This window comes from Phyllostomus discolor, chromosome 2 (assembly GCF_004126475.2).
Source record: "Phyllostomus discolor isolate MPI-MPIP mPhyDis1 chromosome 2, mPhyDis1.pri.v3, whole genome shotgun sequence".
In the NCBI taxonomy this organism is placed as follows: domain Eukaryota; kingdom Metazoa; phylum Chordata; class Mammalia; order Chiroptera; family Phyllostomidae; genus Phyllostomus; species Phyllostomus discolor.
Window position 1 is genome coordinate 92,364,182 of NC_040904.2, and position 20,043 is coordinate 92,384,224.

General features: G+C 35.1%; 1 protein-coding gene across 1 annotated transcript in view; it reads right to left on the minus strand.

Annotated features, from left to right (window-relative positions):
- Positions 1-1,298: 1,298 nt before the first annotated feature.
- The window catches only part of ATG3 (autophagy related 3), a 30,135-nt gene continuing 11,390 nt past the window's right edge, over positions 1,299-20,043 (minus strand). The window contains exons 5-12 of the mRNA XM_028504901.2: positions 18,962-19,069; positions 14,601-14,650; positions 12,052-12,133; positions 7,070-7,104; positions 6,664-6,819; positions 5,760-5,887; positions 3,197-3,265; positions 1,299-1,565 (exon numbers count right to left, since the gene is read on the minus strand). Of these exons, the coding sequence (XP_028360702.1) occupies positions 1,484-1,565; positions 3,197-3,265; positions 5,760-5,887; positions 6,664-6,819; positions 7,070-7,104; positions 12,052-12,133; positions 14,601-14,650; positions 18,962-19,069 (710 nt within the window). The 3' untranslated portion in view covers positions 1,299-1,483. The remainder of the gene's footprint in view (positions 1,566-3,196; positions 3,266-5,759; positions 5,888-6,663; positions 6,820-7,069; positions 7,105-12,051; positions 12,134-14,600; positions 14,651-18,961; positions 19,070-20,043) is intronic.

A 20,043-nucleotide genomic window follows, 5' to 3' on the forward strand; every position in this document is an offset into this window, starting at 1 on the left:
ATATGCTAATCAAAGCAGATTTACCTCATTGCAGGCATGTATCATTTTTCATTACAAGAATATGCGCGCCTTTAAAGATGTGGAAGTAGAAAAAGTAAAAGGTATACATACAAAGTAGTCTCCATTCTGTAGCTTAACAAGTAATACGCTTTACCTATGAATTAGCTTATGAGAGCTCATGTGCTTTTTACAGAATTCCTTCTACTAGCCTGCTACTCTTACCTAACATTTTTAAGAGAATCTATCGAATAGATTCTCAATGAGATACCACCTCACACTGGTCAGAATGGCCATCATAAACAAATCAACAAACAACAAGTGCTGGTGAGGTTGTGGAGAAAAGGGAACCCTAGTGCTCTGTTGGTAGAAATGCAGACTGATGCAGCCACTGTGGAAAACAGTATGGGATTTCCTCAAGAAACTAAAAATGGATCTGCCTTTTCAGCCAGCAATCCCACTGTTGGGATTGTACCCTAAGAATCCTGAAACACCAATCCAAAAGAACTTATGCACCCCCATGTTCATAGCAGCACAATTCACAATAGCCAAGTGCTGGGAGCAACCTAAGTGCCCACCAGTGAATGAGTGGATCAAAAAACTGTGGTACATTTATACAATGGAATACTACGCAGCAGAAAGAAAGAAGGAGCTCCTACCCTTTGCAACAGCATGGATGGAACTGGAAAGCATTATGCTAAGTGAAACAATCCAGGCGATCAAAGAGAAATACCATATGATCTCACCTCTAAGTGGAACCTCATCAACAAAACAAACAAGCAAGCAAAATACAACCAGAGACATTGCAATAAAGAACAATCTGACAGTAAGCAGAAAGGAGCAGGGAGAGGGATAATAAGGGGTGCCATCAAGGAACATGTATGAAGGACACATGGACAAAGCCAAAGGGAGTGAGTTTGAGGGTGGGAGGTGGGGATGAGTCAGGCGGGGGGGACATGATAGGGTGAAAATGGAGACAGTTGTACTTGAACAACAATAAAAAAAGAAAATAAATAGAACATATCATCAACTGAAAAAATAAATACTAACTACTAGCAGATAGGAGTCTTGGGGAGAGCGTAAGACAGGAGGAACAAAGAGGAAGAAAAAGAAGGGAAGATAAGGCTAGCATGCAGTATTTTCTAGGCCTTGTTCCCGCATTATCACACATTTAAATACCTTCTTCATAAATGTGAACCAAAAATATTTTTATCATCCTTCTGTATGAGATTTCTTCACTTAAAGAGTTGATAGTTAAGAGAAATACTGTATCACTTTTTGATAAGAAGCCAGAAAAATGATCTCTTTATACTCATTTTTATTAAACAAATAAGGCTGGTAGTGGAACTTTTTTTATTTAATGCATAAACATATAAGTCCCTTTATTAGAGAAATTGTACATATTGGTGAATATGGTCAATGGTCACATCTATGGATTAATTCTTTACGAATCAGAACCAGTAATTAGGATAGATTGCTCTCCTCGTTACATCGTGAAGTGTCTTGTGTAGTCATATTCTATTGTTGGAATGACAGCTTGTACAAATTTCAAGAAAATTAGAAGATACCTAAAGGGCTTTGGCTAAGGAAAATAGGTTGGTAAATAGCTCTATGGTTTAAGCTAGCGTTGGAATTATTTATTTTATTAAGCAATAATTTCTCAGAAGAAACACTTAAGGTAAAATCTTAAATCAAGTATGTTTTAAAATTTCACTCATGCAAGTTTGTGTCTATTCCACATGAGGCTCTCTCTGATTTCCCATTCCCATTTAATACTTGAATGTAAAAATTCCTGACAAGAGTTCACACAAGCCCAATTATTTTGATATAAAAATAAAGACAAGGTGTCCATGTTTAAATGACTAGATAATGGCTCTTTTACTGCCTATAAATTTGCTTGAGTATGTAAGAAAATGAGACAGGGTAAAGAATATAAAAGCACTGACGCAGAAAAGAAAAAAAAACAATTAAGTGGAAACTCTCCCTAAGAACTGATTCTAGATTAGTGTATTTGTACTTACATAGAATCTGCTTAATGAGACTATGTTTAATAAAATACTGAAATTTTTCCTATGTTCCATTATTACTTGGAAACATTTAGAGCTTAATTTTTACTGGGGGAACTCATGGCTCAAGTTTAAATTATATGAGAGTCTTCAAAGTTGCTACCTAGCCTCTAACATAGAGATGAATGCTCACATTATGCACACTAATATTTCAGGAATAAATCTGGTTGGGACAAAAAACTCTTGGTTTGTTTCAATATCAAATCAGTTCAATGTACCTCTGAGGGACACACTGTATTTGCAATGTTTAGGTGATCTGTAATTCCAAGACAGGAAGGAACACTTAGTCGACATCTAATGCTGAGGGGCATGAACCAGCACATCTAATATCAATCTAGCACCAAACTAATTCAAGCTATTTTGCATCTAGATCATTGACTTTGGTTAATTTTGATGAATCCAGGCTATGGATACACACATTTCAGGACTCAGCAGTTTAACTGATTCATCTTGATAACTCCAGAGAACTGAGTTAACCCCAAAAGACAAACATAATAAGATACAGGGAGGTTGCTCTTCCTATAGAAAAATGAAAATGGGGGGAAAATGGAAATACTGTATTTTAAGAATATCTAAAATATGTTAAGAATATCTAGTATCAAACAAATATGTGCTTTACTTTTTAACCTATTTAAGTTGAATTCTTTGCTTCAGGAAGACCTCAGATTACCACAACTCTACTTTTACCTGAAGGGAAAGCACATTTTTGGTAACATGTTAAATTGGAAATATACTTAGTGAAAAAGACACTTTGTTATCCTCTAAATTAAGATTACTCATTTTTCATCAATAAATTAAGCCCACTGGGTTTCTTTTTCATCAAGAGCAATGGTTTTACATTCACATATGCTTGGCCATTGTCTCTTTAATGAACAAAAGCATTTGACAAACTTGTTTCAGTTCCTGTAACAAGGCACAGAGCTCACTAATACACACAGGGACTGTGCTAATCAACTGAACAAAGCAGAACGAACACAATGTATTCCAAATAATTAAAGAGTCCTACTAAGACTTCCTGATATGAGAGGCTAAAACAAATTATAGGTACTGTGCCATTAAGGTTACACTAACTGCCCCTCCACCCCCCAAAGTAGCAGCCAATTTGCTGCTAATCACATAACAGGTAAGGATACATATGAACACCAAGTTCTCCTCCTCCTTCTGCAACAGTCTCAATGATTTTCTTCATCACCTCAGCATGCCTAAAAGCGAAAGTACAAATCTTATTAATACAGATTAATCAGAACACCAAGTAAGAGACATTTTTATAAAGAAATCTACCTTATTGTCAGTGAATTAGTTTTAATATATAATAGTTGCGTTGTAAGATATTTTCTCTACCTCCAAACAAGTCAGACTATTGAGTCATGCAGACAGATTTCTTGGAGAAGGGGATAATTTTAAAAGGCTCTGGTGGTTACAAACACACACAATGGCACCAATTAGCTTTACTCTAATGGAAGTGGAAAAGTTGGGGGTGGAAAGTGGGGCCTTGGGGAGGGCAGGGGTAAGAAACCCAGAGAAAGGGAAATCATGCCAGGGAAGAATTGCAAAACAAGGGGCTGTCTGCTGAAAAACAAAAAAGAATCAGACCAGGCAAATTCAAAAAAGCTATATGGTAACAGTTAAGAAAAAAAAAGAAAAGGAAGATATTTATAATGCTGTCATTTTGACTACTTAAATATTTAGGTGAGAATAAGTCAGCCAAACTGAATTAATGAAAAGCTGATTGATCAGTCAAGAAGTTTAATTTTTTATTTGTCTTCATTTGCACTATAAAATTTATCTGACTCTATTACAAATATTTCTGGATTTATATAGAGAATGATATTTATCTAACATTTTTGTCCTATCCACAAATTTTTCATAGTCAACTGGTGTTTCTTCTGTGCTATACAAAAGAATGATATCAAAATAATTGTCTGGGCACATAAACTGAGAAAAGGGCAATGCACAAAAGTAATGAATGATCTTTTATATAAAAGATCATACACCCTGGCATAAAAAAATGCTGCTTCAATTTTTATGATTATAACCTTCATGACAGAGGCACTCAACTTAGAAGACAAGAGTATAAATGTATTTATTAACCCTGGGGCTATGAAGGCATAATCTGAGGTGACCAATGGCAAGGCCTAAACTGTTCATAAAGCCTCATTTTACAGGACCCCAGCTTTTCTTATTTTTGCCACACTTGCATTGTAATCCATAATATAGTCATTTATTAAAATGTTTAACATTAATTTCCAGTTTAATTGCTTACTTCTTTTACCAACTGAGTAAAATTTACACCTCAGAAAAATACACATCTGAGTTTAATAAGCACCATCCTAAAGCCTCAAACCAAAAGAGGAATCAACTAAATAAAACTCAAAAATGAAAACCTTTTAGATAATTCAAAATTAAAACTAATGACTCTTAAATTACTTTTCACAGCCATATTAACACTTCTTGACATCCATTAGAAAAATGAACTAGACTTTCTATGGGATAAAGTTTGAGAATAAAGAGGTTGTAAAAAATAAGAAGAAAATATTAAACAATTTTTGAAAACTAGAATGTTGCATCAAATTAGTCGATGGAATGAATACCAGAGTTTTCATCTGAAAAAATATTGTTACAAGAATTTCTCAATGATTTTGTGAAAGTTACCAATTTGAAACAACTAACAAAGAAAATTAGCATGTAACACTTTTTTTCTTTTTAAAGAAACTTTTGAACCAATCACATGCATAGGTTCAGCTTCACTTATTTGGCCCTGTAAAAACACACTTATACAAATTATAAAATGTACTTAATTTGGTAGGGCTGAAAACTTCTTAACTGAAGAACAGTGTGGTGACTGTGGGTGTGGGTGAGGGGACAGGGGTGGGTGAAGGTGGAAGAGTATGGGGGAGGATAAATGGTAATGGAAAACATACAATAAAAAAAGAAAAAAATTAATTTTAAAAAGGAGTAAAGAAGAATAGAAACTCTACATATACAGTTTCCTTCTACTTATACAGGAGGTAAATGAGATCACCTAAAAAAAGCACCAGTTTAACTGTTTACTCCATATTAACAGAAAGATACACCACAGTTCAGCAAACCATGTCTAAATGAGTATTTTTTAATATAAAAACGATCATCCAACTATTCTTGGCGCTAAAAACAGGAGTAAAATCACAAAGATCTAAACCATAACTAAACATATATGAAGAACAAAGAAAAAAATTTTTTTGATCCTCACCTGAGGACATTTTTTCTTTGCTTTTAGAGAGACGGGAAGGGGGAGAGAAAAACATTGATGTAAAGGAAAGGCATCTATGGGTTGCCTCCCATATGTGCCCCAACTGGGGATGGAACCTGCAACCTAGGTCTGTGCCCTGATTGGGAATTGAACCCAAAACCTTTCTGTGTATGGGATGACACTCCAACCAACTGAGCCACACTGGCCAGGGCCAAAAAAATATTCTTAATGAATTAAACTTAAAATAAACTTAAAATTTGTAAAGTTTTTCCTTTTTTCTTATATAGTAAACTAAGCATAAGAACATTTCTAAGGAAAACTAAGGAAATTTATTTGCTTATTTAGTAAAATTTTTTTGTTAGGGTACTACATTTATAAACTCCCCAAGTAATAAATCCATGAAGTACACACACAAACATACACACACATATATATGTATATATATATGTATATATATATACACAGACCTGCATGGGTGAACTGAACACATAGGAGGTGGTGGGAGATGAGGGTGATTTTCAATGGTCACTGTTTTCTTCACATGATCTTGACTGATATCTTCATACATGTGCTCAACTGTTAAAGGCTGCCGTTGCTGAAACCATAAAAAATGCTTTGAAATTACTGTTTAAAAACTTCTAGGCCTAAACTTCAATGTTTATATTTGTCCCCACCTCACACATCACATGCAATTCAGAATTCTAGACTATTGAGAATTACCAGATTATCTGGGGCAAAGCTTATACCAAGGAAGGAAGGGGGAATATGTCTGTCCATCAGGCTATGTGACATCAACCACCACCTAATGTAGTAAAGATCCTACATAAAGGTAGTTCATAGTCATCCAAATATTTTATGACTATAACTCATCTTTTAGGCCTATTTTGATTTTCTTGTTTCCCACTTATAGTCACTGTAATGACAGATTAAACAAGTTAATTTTATTTATCTTTCGATTCAATTAAGTGGATGGCCTCAAAAAAACTTTTCTGTCTTAAGGAAAAAAAAAAAACACACACACATGTGACATGATCGTTCTGTAAAAGTCTGGCTGTCCAATATGTGTAATCCCAAACAAATTTAATCAACAAACCAGGTTCAATATCCCTGACACTTTGAAGAATAAGCTCAGAGACCAAGCAATAAATATGTAACAGATTATTTAGGTTTAATTCTTAGTAGTGATGTCGTATTTAATAATTCATAGTTTCTTCAAAATAAGAATCAAGTGCAGTATGAACCATAAAATTGTAAAATGAAAGATTTCCAAAATTTAAGAGGCCACAATATATATCTATAGACCTAATATAGAAACTAAACTTCACAATTTAAAATTTGTACATTAAAATTAAGTTTTTCTTTATTTTTTACCTCATCATAGCCAAACAACCATAGCCGTGGAGTCTGGTAGTATTTATCGTAAGTGATGTAAAGGTCGTAAGTTCTGGTTTGCAAAATAACATCTTCACCTCCAGCATCAGTTTTAGTTTTACAGGCTTCCACTATTTTCCTTGTGTCTAAGGTGGCCTTGCAATAAGGGAGAAAAATTTACAATCATTAGAATCAGTATGAATGTGACATTTTAGAAAATTTACTTTTCCTACCCTATGTATTTCTTTCTCAAAAGCAGATATAACTTAAAACTCAAAATGTTATATGCTATAACCAATGTATACATATAGATAAAAACTTATTTGATAGATCAAGATATTAATGAAAACACTAATCCCCAAGTTTATTCACTAAAAATTAACTAAAGAAAACACAATTTACAAACCTCATCTGTTTCCAACAATCCACTCTCTTCATATTCTGTTATAAAAAGCAACAAAAGGTTAATCAAATTCAAAATAATTTCCTAAACTAAATTATATATTACTTCAGAGCAGCAATGAAAAACTGGGTTTTTGTTTTTGTTTCTAACCAAAGATAATGAATAAATATAAGTGAGCTAATTCTATACACATTTCTAAAGCAGCAGATATTTTACCTGACAGAGAGCCAGATCAGAGAAAGTTAGCATATATAGGCTTGGTCAGTGCTACAGTCTATTATTAATACCACTGGCATAATAAAACAATGAAGTCCTCCAAGACTCTATAGCACAGCAAGGTGATTTATATAATTGTATAAAACATGCTCATTAAAGTCATCAGTCACTTCTACTCTGCTGAATCCAGTGCTAAAGTCCCAGTTTTCCTCCTAATTGACCTCCCTCAGCTTTTAAGATCCTAATTGTTTAATTCATGGCTCCAGTTGTTTAATTCATGGCTCCAATGACTGACTAAGGGCATCACAAATATCTTATGTCCAAAACCAAGCTCCCAACTTCCCTCCACAGCTACTCAGGACCTAAAAGTTTCCTTAGTGAATGACATTGTTCCAGATAGGTCAAAACCCTTGAGTCACACTTGATTATTCTCTCTCTCACACCACATCCATTCCAGCAGCAAATTCTTTTGCCCCTACCCTCAAATATGTCCAAAATTCTGTTTCTCGTCATTTCCAATGTTACCACTTGAGTCCAAGCTACCATCATATTTTGCCTAGTTATCAAAACAGCCTCCTAACTAACTGCTACCCTATTCCCCTTCAGTCTATTCTTAACACTGCAGTCACTGTGGTTCTGTTAAAATGTTAAATCTCATGCTAAGTCACTCCTCTGCTTAGAAAAGCCCTCCAATGGCTTCTCATCTCACTTATGACTTAAAGCCATGAGTAGGGCCCTACCTGATCTGCCCCAAGGTTAACTCTCTGACTGTATGGCTTACTACTCTCCCCTCACTCCTCTCTGAACACAGGATTCTCCTCACAGTATTTTATAAGCCACACACGCTCCCACTTCAGAGCCTCTGCACTCCTCAGATATCCAAATAGCTTGTCTACTCACTTCCTACCAGGCTTTACTGAAATGGCATTTCCTCAATGAGGTTTTTCTTGACAAATCTATTTAAAAACTACAACACTCATCCCACCTGGAAGCTCCTTTTATCCTCCCTTTTCTCCCTAAAATTTATGACCATGTAGTACAGTGTTTTGTCTGTATTTTTTGTTTACCACTGCTCCTAAGGATCTGATACAGAGATACAGCACTACTCAATAAATATTTGTTGAATAACAAATGAAATTAACTTATATGAGATACCATCAGCACTTTTAAGCAAAAGTTCCATACATGGAAATTATTTCCATACATGGAAATTATTTCTTTACCTTTACTTCATGGTAAGTGTAACAAACATACTAAAAGGCTATAAGATATTTGAGGCAGTCCCACAGCTTATACTCTAAAAACAGTGCTTTACTCATAGGGTCCTTCCTACACCCCACCACAGCTTGGACAACTGTATGCCATTCAGAGACAGATGGAATCCTGAAGAATATTTGTGCAAGAAGGTGGTTCTGACAATCATGAGTCATCCAGGTGGAAATGGAACTAAACAAGAAGATACAAAGTTCAGGAGATCTGGGCTAGAGGTTCAGATATGAAAGTCATGAGCACAGAGATGGTATCTGAGGTTGCTGCGAGCAATTCTGGTTACAAGTAATTCATTTATATTTCTTCAAAGAATGGGAGTTAACCATGGAAACAAGAACAAGACTGACTAGAATTTAGGAAAAGATATATGGCTAGGTTTCATGTGACCCAAAGTAATTTAGAAAATAACACTGAAAGGCTGCTCTGTGGCTTAGGCTATGCTGTCACCTCATCATCAAACACCACTTGCCATGCCTGTGCTTCAACTCTACTTGGCACCATCTTCGACTTGTGCATGCTCCAAAACATCTCTTCCTCACAATAAATTCTATGTATTTTTGGATCCAGCCACCTTACAGTATCCAAGATGCCTGCCCTCTGTATTTTTTCACATTCTCTTCCTTTTTCTAACTGCTAACTCTCTCTCTATATATATACATAGATTAACATTTAAACTCTCACAGAAAATCTAATGTCATTTATATACCACTTTCCCTGTTGCACAAATTTCCATGCCAGACCTTGTTATGCTATTACAAAAGCCTAAAAAGTAGATAAAAATTGATCTGTGAGTGTAGGAAAAAGAAAAAAAAAGAACCCCCCCCCCAATAACATTTAATAGCTAGGTAGAAGTCAAAGAACCCCAGAACACCTAGAAGAAATAAATAGTCAACAGTCAAGGAAGGAGGAAAACCTAGTATCATAAAAAACAAGGGGGACTTCCAGACAAGATGGAGATGTAGGTAGAGATATACACTGTGTTTCCTCCCACAATCAAAAGGAGGACAATAAATTTTAAAACAAAAAACAACCATAACTGACAGAAAATCAAACTATACATAACTCCAAAGAGTTAAACAATAAACATTCATTCATATGAGTAGGAGAGGCAGAGATGGGCAGCAGGGGTGGAGAGGACTCGAGGCAAGGTGGCAGCTGGAGGTTCAGGGTGGGTGGCAGCTGGCAGAGCAGGTGTCCCACATTTCCGAGCAGAAAAACAGGGAGGAACACCTGGGGAGCGAGACAGACCATGCAACCAAGGGCTCCCATGCAGGGAAACAAAGCCTTAAAGACTCTGACTGAAAAAAAACCTGTAGGGGTTGAGGTGGCAGTGGTAGAAACTCCCACAAACCCACTTACCTGGGAATCAGCACCAGAAGGGCCCAATTTGCTTGTGGGTAGTGGGGGAAGTAACTGAAAGCTGGCTGAGAGCTAAGCAAGCAGCACTGTTCCCTCTCTGACCCCTCCCCTACACACAAGGCCACATGTTGCCCCACCCTGGCAATACCTAAGGCTCTGCCCGTTACTACATGTAAAAGGCACACTGAGACAAAAAATGGCCCAAATGAAAGAACAGATCAAAGCTCCAGAAAAAAATACAACTAAGCGATAAAGAGATAGCCAATCTATCAGATGCAGAGTTCACAGCACTGGTAATCAGGATGCTCACAGAGATGGTTCACTACAGTTGCAAAATAGAGGAAAAAGTGAAATAAAGGAAAATGCACAGGGAACCAAAAGTGACAAGAAGGAAACTGGATACAAATCAACAGTTTCGACCAGAAGGAAGAAAGAAACATTCAACCAGAGCACAATGAAGAAACAAAAATTCAAAACAATGAGAGGCTTAGGAACCTCTGAGACAACTTTAAATGTTCCAACATCCAAATCATAGGGGTGATGGAAGGAGAAGTGGAAGACCAAGAAACTGAAGACTTATTTGAACAAATAATGAAGAACTTCCCCAATCTGCCAAAGGAAATAGACTTCCAAGAAGCTCTGAGAATCTCAAATAAATTGGACCCAAAGAAACACACACCAAGGCATATCATAATTAAATTAGTGAAAATTAAAGAGAAGGAGAGAATCTTAAAAGCAGCAAGAAAAAAGGAAACTGTTACCTACAAAGGAGTTCCCATAAGACTATCAGCTGATTTCTCAAAAGAAACCTTGCAGACAAGAAGGGGCTGGAAAGAAGTATTTGAAGTCATGAAAGGCAAGGACCTGCATCCGAGATTACTCTATCCAGCAAAGCTTTCATTTAGAATGGAAGGGCAGATAAAGTGCTTCCCAGATAAGGTCAAGTTAAAGGAGTTCATCATCACCAAACCCTTATATGAAATGTTAAAGGGAGTTAGAAAAAGATGATCAAAATATGAACAGTGAAATGACAACAAACTCACAACTATCCAAACCTAAAAAAAAAGAAAAAAAAAAAAAAAAAACTAAGCAAACTAGAACAGGAACAGAATCACAGAAATGGAGATCATGTGGAGGATTATCAGTGGAGAGGCGGAAGGGAAAGAATGGGGGAAAAGGTACAGGAAATAAGAAGTATAAATGGTGGGTACAAAATAGACGGGGGGGGGGGGGTTAAGAATAGTATAGGAAATGTTGAAGTCAAAGAACTTATGTACGACCCATGGACATGAACTAAGGTGGGGGAATGCTGGTGGGGGTGGTGCAGGGTGGAGGGGAAAAGTGCCAAAAAATAGGACAACTGTAATAGTATAATCAATAAAATATATTTACAAGAAAAAAATAAAAACCATTTTCCTATAAAAAAAAACAAGGGAGAAAATGGCTAAATAAAATAAAATAATACAGGGGAAAATGTATAACAAAGACAGATTGAATTTAACAGAGAGGTTGCTCTGGTGACAGCAATTTTTCATCTATTTTTAAATATCTAAGGTTTCACATGTATTAAAGATTATCATGCTAACGGAATATGAAACTTAGAATAGCTATGTATTTTTAGACCTCTATTACTCTATTCTATTAGTACAGAGGGTTTCGATCTCTTGTAACGATGATTCATGAATGCAGTGATTCTTAGTTGGAAACCCTTGGAAGGCATTTCAGAATATCAGGGAATATTGAGGGAATTCGGTGTAGTTCAAAAGGCCCCCTTAAAAGTCACTATTGTAAGGTTTTCACAGTACAATGTTATCAAACAAGAAGAAGAAAATACAAAGGCATAACCAAATGTTGTTTGGCTCTGAAAGAGTTTTAAAAGTTAGCTTTAAGAATCTGTACCTTACAGCAATACCCAGTAATTAAAGACTTATGACTAATATTTATCCCAGTAGAAATAATGCTGTCAAGGCTATGCTCCACGTAAAGTAGAAGAGTCCAAGATCAAAGTAAGTTCTGCACTGATTAAAGTTAAACTAAACAAAATCTTCTCTGGGCTATTAAATGTTAAAATTTAACATGAATTATAAATATTCCCAAATCAATATTCTAGTGTGATTAAAGCAAATCTGGAACACAGATACCTTCCATATCTGCAGCTTCTCCTTCCTCTTCCTCTTCCTCCTCCTCACATAATGCTGAACGATCTTGGAGTTTTATACTGTCCTTTGAAATCAATATTTAAAGTAACTTAAATATGTTCGTTATTTCAAATACTGAACATCCACATGCCAGCAAAGTTCTAACCAGTTAAAAAAAGAGTGCTAAGACAACCCTTATGCTCAAGAAACCCCTACTCCAGTGAAATGACAAACCCCAGAAACAATCATTAAAAATGCTGTGACTGAAAAATATAAAAAGTTGCCCTGGTGAGGTAGTTCAGTTGGTTAGAGCATGGCCCGAAAATGTCAAGGTTGCAGGTTCAATCCCATCGGGCACATATAAGAAGCAATCAATGAATGCATAAATAAGTGGGACAACAAATCAAATCCATGTTGTTCTTTTTCTTTCTCTCTCTCTCCTCCCCCTTCCCTTCCCTCCCTCCTTCTCTACCTCCTTCCCTCCCTAACCCTTCCTGCCGCTCTAAAATTAATCAATAAAAAAAGAGAAATATAAAAAGCAGTATAGAAACACCAATAGTCATCTAAGCTAACCATTTAAAAATAGTAACCAATAAAACAATATTTTTAGTTAACCAATTCATTGGTATTAAAAAATTAGTTAAAAGTTATATTAACTTGAACACATAATTTAGGACAAAAAGGCATATATTTATAAATCACAATATACTTACATGTTAAATGTATCATTATAAACCAAACAACATATACAAATTTATGAAAATACTGGCTGAATTAAGGAATTACAATTCTTACAACACATGAGATTTCAGTTCAATTTCTTAACTATATTAGCACTAGAATGAAAGAATAATGCTAACCAAAGATAAGCCTAATATATTAATATATTTATCATTTTCACAGAGGTCAATATAATAAGTCAAAAATTGGATACCTAGTTTCATCTAATTTACAATTGACAATTTTAATTAGGGATAATATTACTTATCACTAGAAACTTAAATCATATGTGCCACTATTACACCCAAAATATAAAGCAATAGAAGAAAGTATCTGGGTAATTGTTCAATAAGCCAATATCTGACAAACTGATCATTAAGGGAAATTCTAATCACACTGGATATTCATACTTGATATAATAAGATACAGTGGAAATCAACTACAAAGATTAATACTTGAGGTCTGGATGACAAGTATTCTAAGTACTAAGTGATAAAAAATAATGTAAATTTTATATTAAATAGGAAATGACAGGAAAGATACATTCCAGTTGCAAATTATTCTAAGTATTCATCCTTTAGCAGAACATAACGATGTTAAGTGGAAGACCAAGCACCATATTAATCACTATCGCATTTATTAAAAATTCTTGAAAGAATTCCCCTAAACCTATCAAAACAATGTTATCTAAACTACTCTACCATTTATCATCCCCAAAACCTGAAGCATATATACTAAAGGCTAAACAAATCTTTTGAAGCAGCAAGGCCATTTAATTTCTCCTTAGTCATTCAAATTCTCCAAAAAGTATAATTTCAAAAGGATAAATACTCAGACTGATGAACTGCATTTAGGCAAACATAAATTTCTAACAAGCATAAAATTGTACACTGGAAAAATACACTTGTTTTAGTTTCTAACATTGTCTGTTAAGCCCAGTTACAAATCCCAAAAGATTCAAAAAACAAAAACAAAGAATATCTTAAACTAGTAATTGTTGTGGCTGAATGTTTCATAAGGAAAAAAGAAACACAATTATTCTGTCTAAATACTCTGTTCTCTAAGAGACTTGACTGTTAACAAAATAAGAAAAGATGTGTAAAGACATTTTATATTATTTTTTCACATAATTTCAAAAAATATGTAAAAATATAAAGACAAGTACAATCATTCTCTTTAGAAATGAAAAGCTGATATAGTCTGAATTAACTGAAAACTTTCAAGTAGGAAAATTCCACCCAATTATATATTTTACCTTCCCCCCAAATCATACAATACAACCTAACTTATTTAGCTTTCACTCATGATTCAAAGTGTCATGATTCTGAATGATGCTGAAATTTACCTTTAAGTTTTCAAAAAAAAAAACACAACTTCATAATAGCAGTAAATTAAGAAATAAGACATAATGAGTAAATTGCTTAAGAAAATGTTTAAACTACAAAATTTTAACTATATCATTACCATCTACTACTCAGCAAGTAGGCAGAGCTACTTCAAAAGTCTCCACTTACAGAACATTTGGTACTTAAAAATAAAAAGCTATTTCTGTTACGTCAGACTAGAAGCCCTCTCGATTAATAAAAATTAGAAGATTTTATCAGTTACAATCTCAAAAAATGTTTTTCTTAACCTATGACAGATGAAGGAAAAGAAGAGAAGCAGTGGAAAACAGAAGTGTTTTGATATGTTGATATACAAAAATGAGAGGAGAAAAAGCTAGAATATAAAAATGCTTGATAACAGATAATCAGTTTGAGTAAAAATAATATGAGTAATCTTAAAATATATATATGGAAATAACTTTGGAAACATATCCAATAAACCAGTACCTTGCTTTCCAGTGTGATCTCCTTAGCTGCTTCGGTTATTCCTGTAACACCTGTTTAAAATTGTGCAAAACAGATTAACCTGAAGTTGTAAACATTCTTCTGATTCAAGCAATATAAAAACACTTAAATTTATCTAAATTCTCACAACTGCTCAGAAATGAGGAGGCAATACTAGCAGCATTTTTACAAATGAACTCTAATAGGATAAATAATCCCAAAGGTATTGCTCAAATTAAAAAAATACCAATTCAATATTTTACCATGAATTATACTATTCTATCATTCATCATTTACTTTCCTTGTGAGCCTCTATCAAAATACATATTTATTTTCATAAATAAACAGATTAAGAGACTATAGGAGTCATATTTACATTATATTTAAATTTTCATCAAAATATTCTCAACAAGGTATTAGTTATATTAATATGCCATTTGCTTCAGAAATCTAGGACACCCAGAGGTACTAATATCGTATCAATTTATGTGGAGCTACTTTACTGTTTCCACATCTTATTTAATCCTTACAAACAGTATCTATGAAGCAGTTAAGTAATAATTTCTCCCTATAGAAAAATAAAATCCCCTGAGAAGTAAAATATCTTGAGAGTCATAGCCAGTCTAGTGAGATACTGGGATTCAAATCCACGTGTTCTGACTATTGTTGGTTCAATGTTCTAACCACTACCTAAGCAACTACCTGAGGACTTACTTTTCTCGATGAAGGTGGCATTATGCATACAGCAGCACAACAAATCAGCTAGACAGTATTTCTAATCCAAAATATATGTCAGTGATGGGATGAAAATACTACAGAAAACAACCCTACACACAAAATATGCTTTGCTCCCTTGTTAATCTTCTAAAATCTTGATAGATTTTAAAATGAAAATGCCACAATTCACAACTCTAGCACAAAGCTTTTACTTCACAGTAATTTTTCTAAAAATTACTCTGTGATAGGTATGATTACTTCATAACACTAAAGGCCAAATCTTAACATACTGTATTGGTATTATAAAACAATTCTCTGAATCCACTATATAGAAACAAAGAAAATAAACCTCTTCGATTTGTTTAAATATGCATTAAACCAGACTCTTCTAAAAGCAGTACACACTGGCAAAAAAGGAAGGAAGGAAGGAAGGGAGGGAGGGAGGGAGGGAGGGAGGGAGGGGAAAAGTTTAAATGACTCTAATGAGGATAATACTTTCAAGGGCTATGATGGTTCATTTTACATCAACTTGGGTAGGTTACTGTTTCCAGATATTTGGTCAAACACTAGTCTAGATGGAGCTGTGCAGGTATTTTTTAGATGTTATTAACATTTACATCAGTATACTTTGAATAAAACAGACTACTGTCCATCATGTGGGTGGGTCTCACCCAATGAAGTGTTGGGGACCGCTCTGCCTGGTCTCAGGAAGCTGTAACCCCCCCGTGATTTAGGCTGAGTGAGAGACCTCTGGACCAGGAGCCACTAAGGAGACAAAACTTATTTCCCTGGCACGAACGCTGCCTGTTCTGTGCCTGGCCTCCTAGGCTTGATCAATTAGCCAATGACGGGTAAGATTTCCTACAGAAGGAATCGCCTAAGACACGCATGATCATGTGGAGGCCTCAGGAAAGAGACTCGGGGCTGTGGAAATGAAGGGGAGATGGACATCAACCCCTGCCCCCTCAGCTTTGTCAAAGCCTGAGTCCTTGTTCTTAGATGTGAGAAATCCAAGTCTCCTGGCTGCCTTTGTCTCCTCTGTTGACTCAGGCCTGCGGAAATAACAGGGGCAGTGCAGCCCAGACCAGAGACAGCAGATCCCCGGGGTAATCAGGCCTGGGACATAGAATATGCAAGATCCTGTGAGATCTGTTTGCTAGATGTTATTAATTTAGAATTTGAAGGCACAGACAGGAAACCAAAACTATCCCTTTGAGCCCTGTTAGTCCTTTCAAATGTTAAAACTCCAATCACTGCCCAGAATCACAGCGGGGATTCTGTCTGCATCTTTGAAAGTCACCTACTTCTTTTGATCTTTTCTGCCAGACTGTGAATCCACAAACTAAGTCTGTATTCTTAATAAAAACCTGCTTGGGAATGGAAACAGGGCACTCCCCACTAGAGAGAGTGGCCGTTCCATCCCTACTTCCCCACAGGACCTGGTTGTCTCTGTGTGTTTTTCTCATGTTTCAATGAGCCATCATCGAATGAGCACGTTCCACTCTCACTGCAGGTGGGTGAGCACGTGTCAATGAAGGCCTTAAGAGAAAAAGACTTGAGGTCCTCAGAAGGAAGGAATTCTGCCTTTAGAAGACAGCTGCAGCAATCAACCCTTACCTGGGTCTTCAGCCTGCTGGCAAGCCTGCCCTATAAACCAGACTTCCCAAGATTCCGCAATCACACAAGCCAATTCCTCAAAATCAATCTATACCTGTATCTATATCTGCAATCTATTATCACTATATCCTCATTCTGTTAATTATATATCTCTGGAGAACCATGACTAATATAAGGGCTAAAAGAAATCAAAGGAATCTGAAAGGAGTAAAGCAGAGATGAAGCAAAAAAACCCCAAAAACCTGAGGTGACAAGGAACCAGGCATGTGACCTTGTGAGTCAGCAGAAGCATTGTTTTAATCAAATCATGATATAATTTAAACCTGAAATTCTAAGGTTGTCTCTCATAAACATTCGTTACAACTTATTATGTATATCAAATTAACTGCAGTAGAATACTAAGTTGTTTTCCACATATGAAAATGTTACTTGTCCCCATTAGCAGGGCAACCATTTGTTTCAGTTGTCAATGTTCTGTAATAGACCTCTGTCAATACTATCATACTGACACCTACTTATCTGTGTAATGAATGCTTTTATAAATATGCACCTGAATTCTGGGATAGTACGTAATTATAGAATAAAATACAACTAGACAACAGAGTAACTCATTAACTTTACATCAGAAACCTAGCATAATCAATGGCTCTAGTCATTCAATAACTTCCTACAGATGTGGTGGCCAAACTTCTAGTCATGGGAAAACTAAAGCAGAATAGTTAAAATACTTTTAGAAATGATGGAAAATAAAAAAAGTCAGAGAAAAGAGGATGATTTTTTAAATTAGTTTAAAAAGTTATTCAATCTGCTATATTCTTTAGGCCTTGACATAACATTGACCTCATTAAGAATAACAAGTGAGTTTCCCATCAAGGAAACCAAGCCCTGAACTTGTACCTCTTATCACTATAAACAAACAGATGGCAGCCAGTGTCCCTTACCCAGAGAAGGGAAACTGACATAACAAGGTACTTCTTCCTGAGCCAATTACTTAACCTGTATGTATTGTAGTAGGTCTCAATTAAGGGCAGAGATTTTTGCCCCTCTTGGAATATCTGGCAATGCCTGAAGGTATTTTTGGTTGTCACAACTGGCAGAATGTACTAACATCCAATGGGTAGAGTTCAGAGACACTGCTAAATATTCTGTATTGTACAGAAAATACTGTATCAAAGAACTAACCAGCCCAAAATGTTAATAGTGCTAAAGTTGAGAAACCTGTTTCTACCACTACTTTTGATATACCTCCTACTTTCTAGGGCTTAGAGGGAGAAAACTTATTTTCAGTATCTTACATTTAAACTCAAACATACTTATTCATTAAAATTAAGTAATAAATTATGGTTAATTATAGCAGCACATAATAATATGCATTTACATAGTTAATATAAAAGACAGTAGGAAAATAGGTTTTTAGAGCTTGGAATTTTAAAAAATCATATTCAGAGATCCAACTAACTTATGCAAATATACCCTTATGAATGGCTTAAGTTTAGGTAAATCCTTTAACAAAAATTTGTTTAACAACTTCTGTATTAGATACTATGTAGATACTGAGGATTCAACAATGAACCTATACTTTTATAATCCTTACAAACCTCTTAGTAGTCATTCAAGAAATAGTTATTACATAATTTTAAATGCCAGGTCTTTGAGTAAAGTGAATGAAAGTAGAGTATGGTTTCTGTCCTAAAGCTCATCATCCAACAATTGAATGTCATAAGAATAAGGGATTCAAAGCAAAGTAGTATACACATTCAGTTATTTCTAATTGACTTTCTTCCTTTCCTTAGACATAAAGAAAATGACATGCATATTTTCAAACTGCTACTGAAGTAGCAGTACTGTAGAAATAGGGTATACTCCAAGAGCATTTCTTTCCAATTTGTCCTCCTGCTTCTTTTCCGGTAAGTCCTCTGTGCCTTATGTACGCTCTTTTTGTTTTGTTTTAAATCAAAGCTATTATAAAAGATTATAAAATAGTTTAAAACAATTTAAACCAAATATATGCCATTCTATTCTCCTCTTACCGGTGTTATGATAAGTATCTACCCATCCTCCATCGCCATCATCTTCTTCAATGATAGCTTCCAACTCATCAGAATATTCCATCTGCTTGCACCGCTTGTAGCACGGAACTATAAAAAATAGCAAATACAGTTAGCAACAAATAATCTGCTTCCTATAAATCCATTTTTAAGAACAGAAAGTTTATATCATAAAATATATTTTTATCACCAAAATATTAGTGATTATTACAGTTCACTTCTAATAAAAGTGATTAAAGAGCTACATGCAGCCCACAGACACAATTATTTGACATTTATCTTTCCCTAAATAGCTTATTTGTATTTATTTATTTAAATTGTATTTTTAAAAAGATTTTATTTATTTATTTTAGACAAAGGAGAAGGGAGAAAGAGAGGGAGAGAAATATCAGTGTGTGGTCACTTTAAGTGCACCCCCTACTGGGGACCTGACCTGGCCCGCTACCCAGGCATGTGCCCTGACTGGGAATAGAACTAGCGACCCTTTGGTTTGCAGGCCAGAGCTCAATCCACTAAGCCACATCAGCCAGGGCTAAATAGTTTATTTTTAGAAGATAAGCAGAAAAGCTCTATTGGGAGTGTTCTATAAATTCTTTACCCTGATGGTCTGCGAAAACTGCAAGCTGAAGCAAGAGATGACATTGTTCAACTTCAGGCTAATGAATAATACTTTATTCTACTAGCATTACTCTCAGAACATGGAGGCACCACCTGTTATTCTCAGAGGTGGTAGAGGTGACCTCGAGCTATTCATAATGGACAAACCAGTGTAAATTCCACTGCTAAATTTTATTCTATTACATGATATTGGTATTAGGTTTTTCATATAGCAGATGTGTCAATTAACAGGTATTATTATTCACATGAGCCTAAAATTGAACAATTATAGTGAAAAAACATGATATATGGTCAACAAATTGCTAATAATACCCTAATTTTTAAAAAACAAACAAGATATTAATGATTTATATTAACAAAAAAACACACATATTATTTTGTATATATGTTCCTTTCCCTATAATAGGTAAATTAGAACAGAAATCAGCATATTGTTACATGATTTG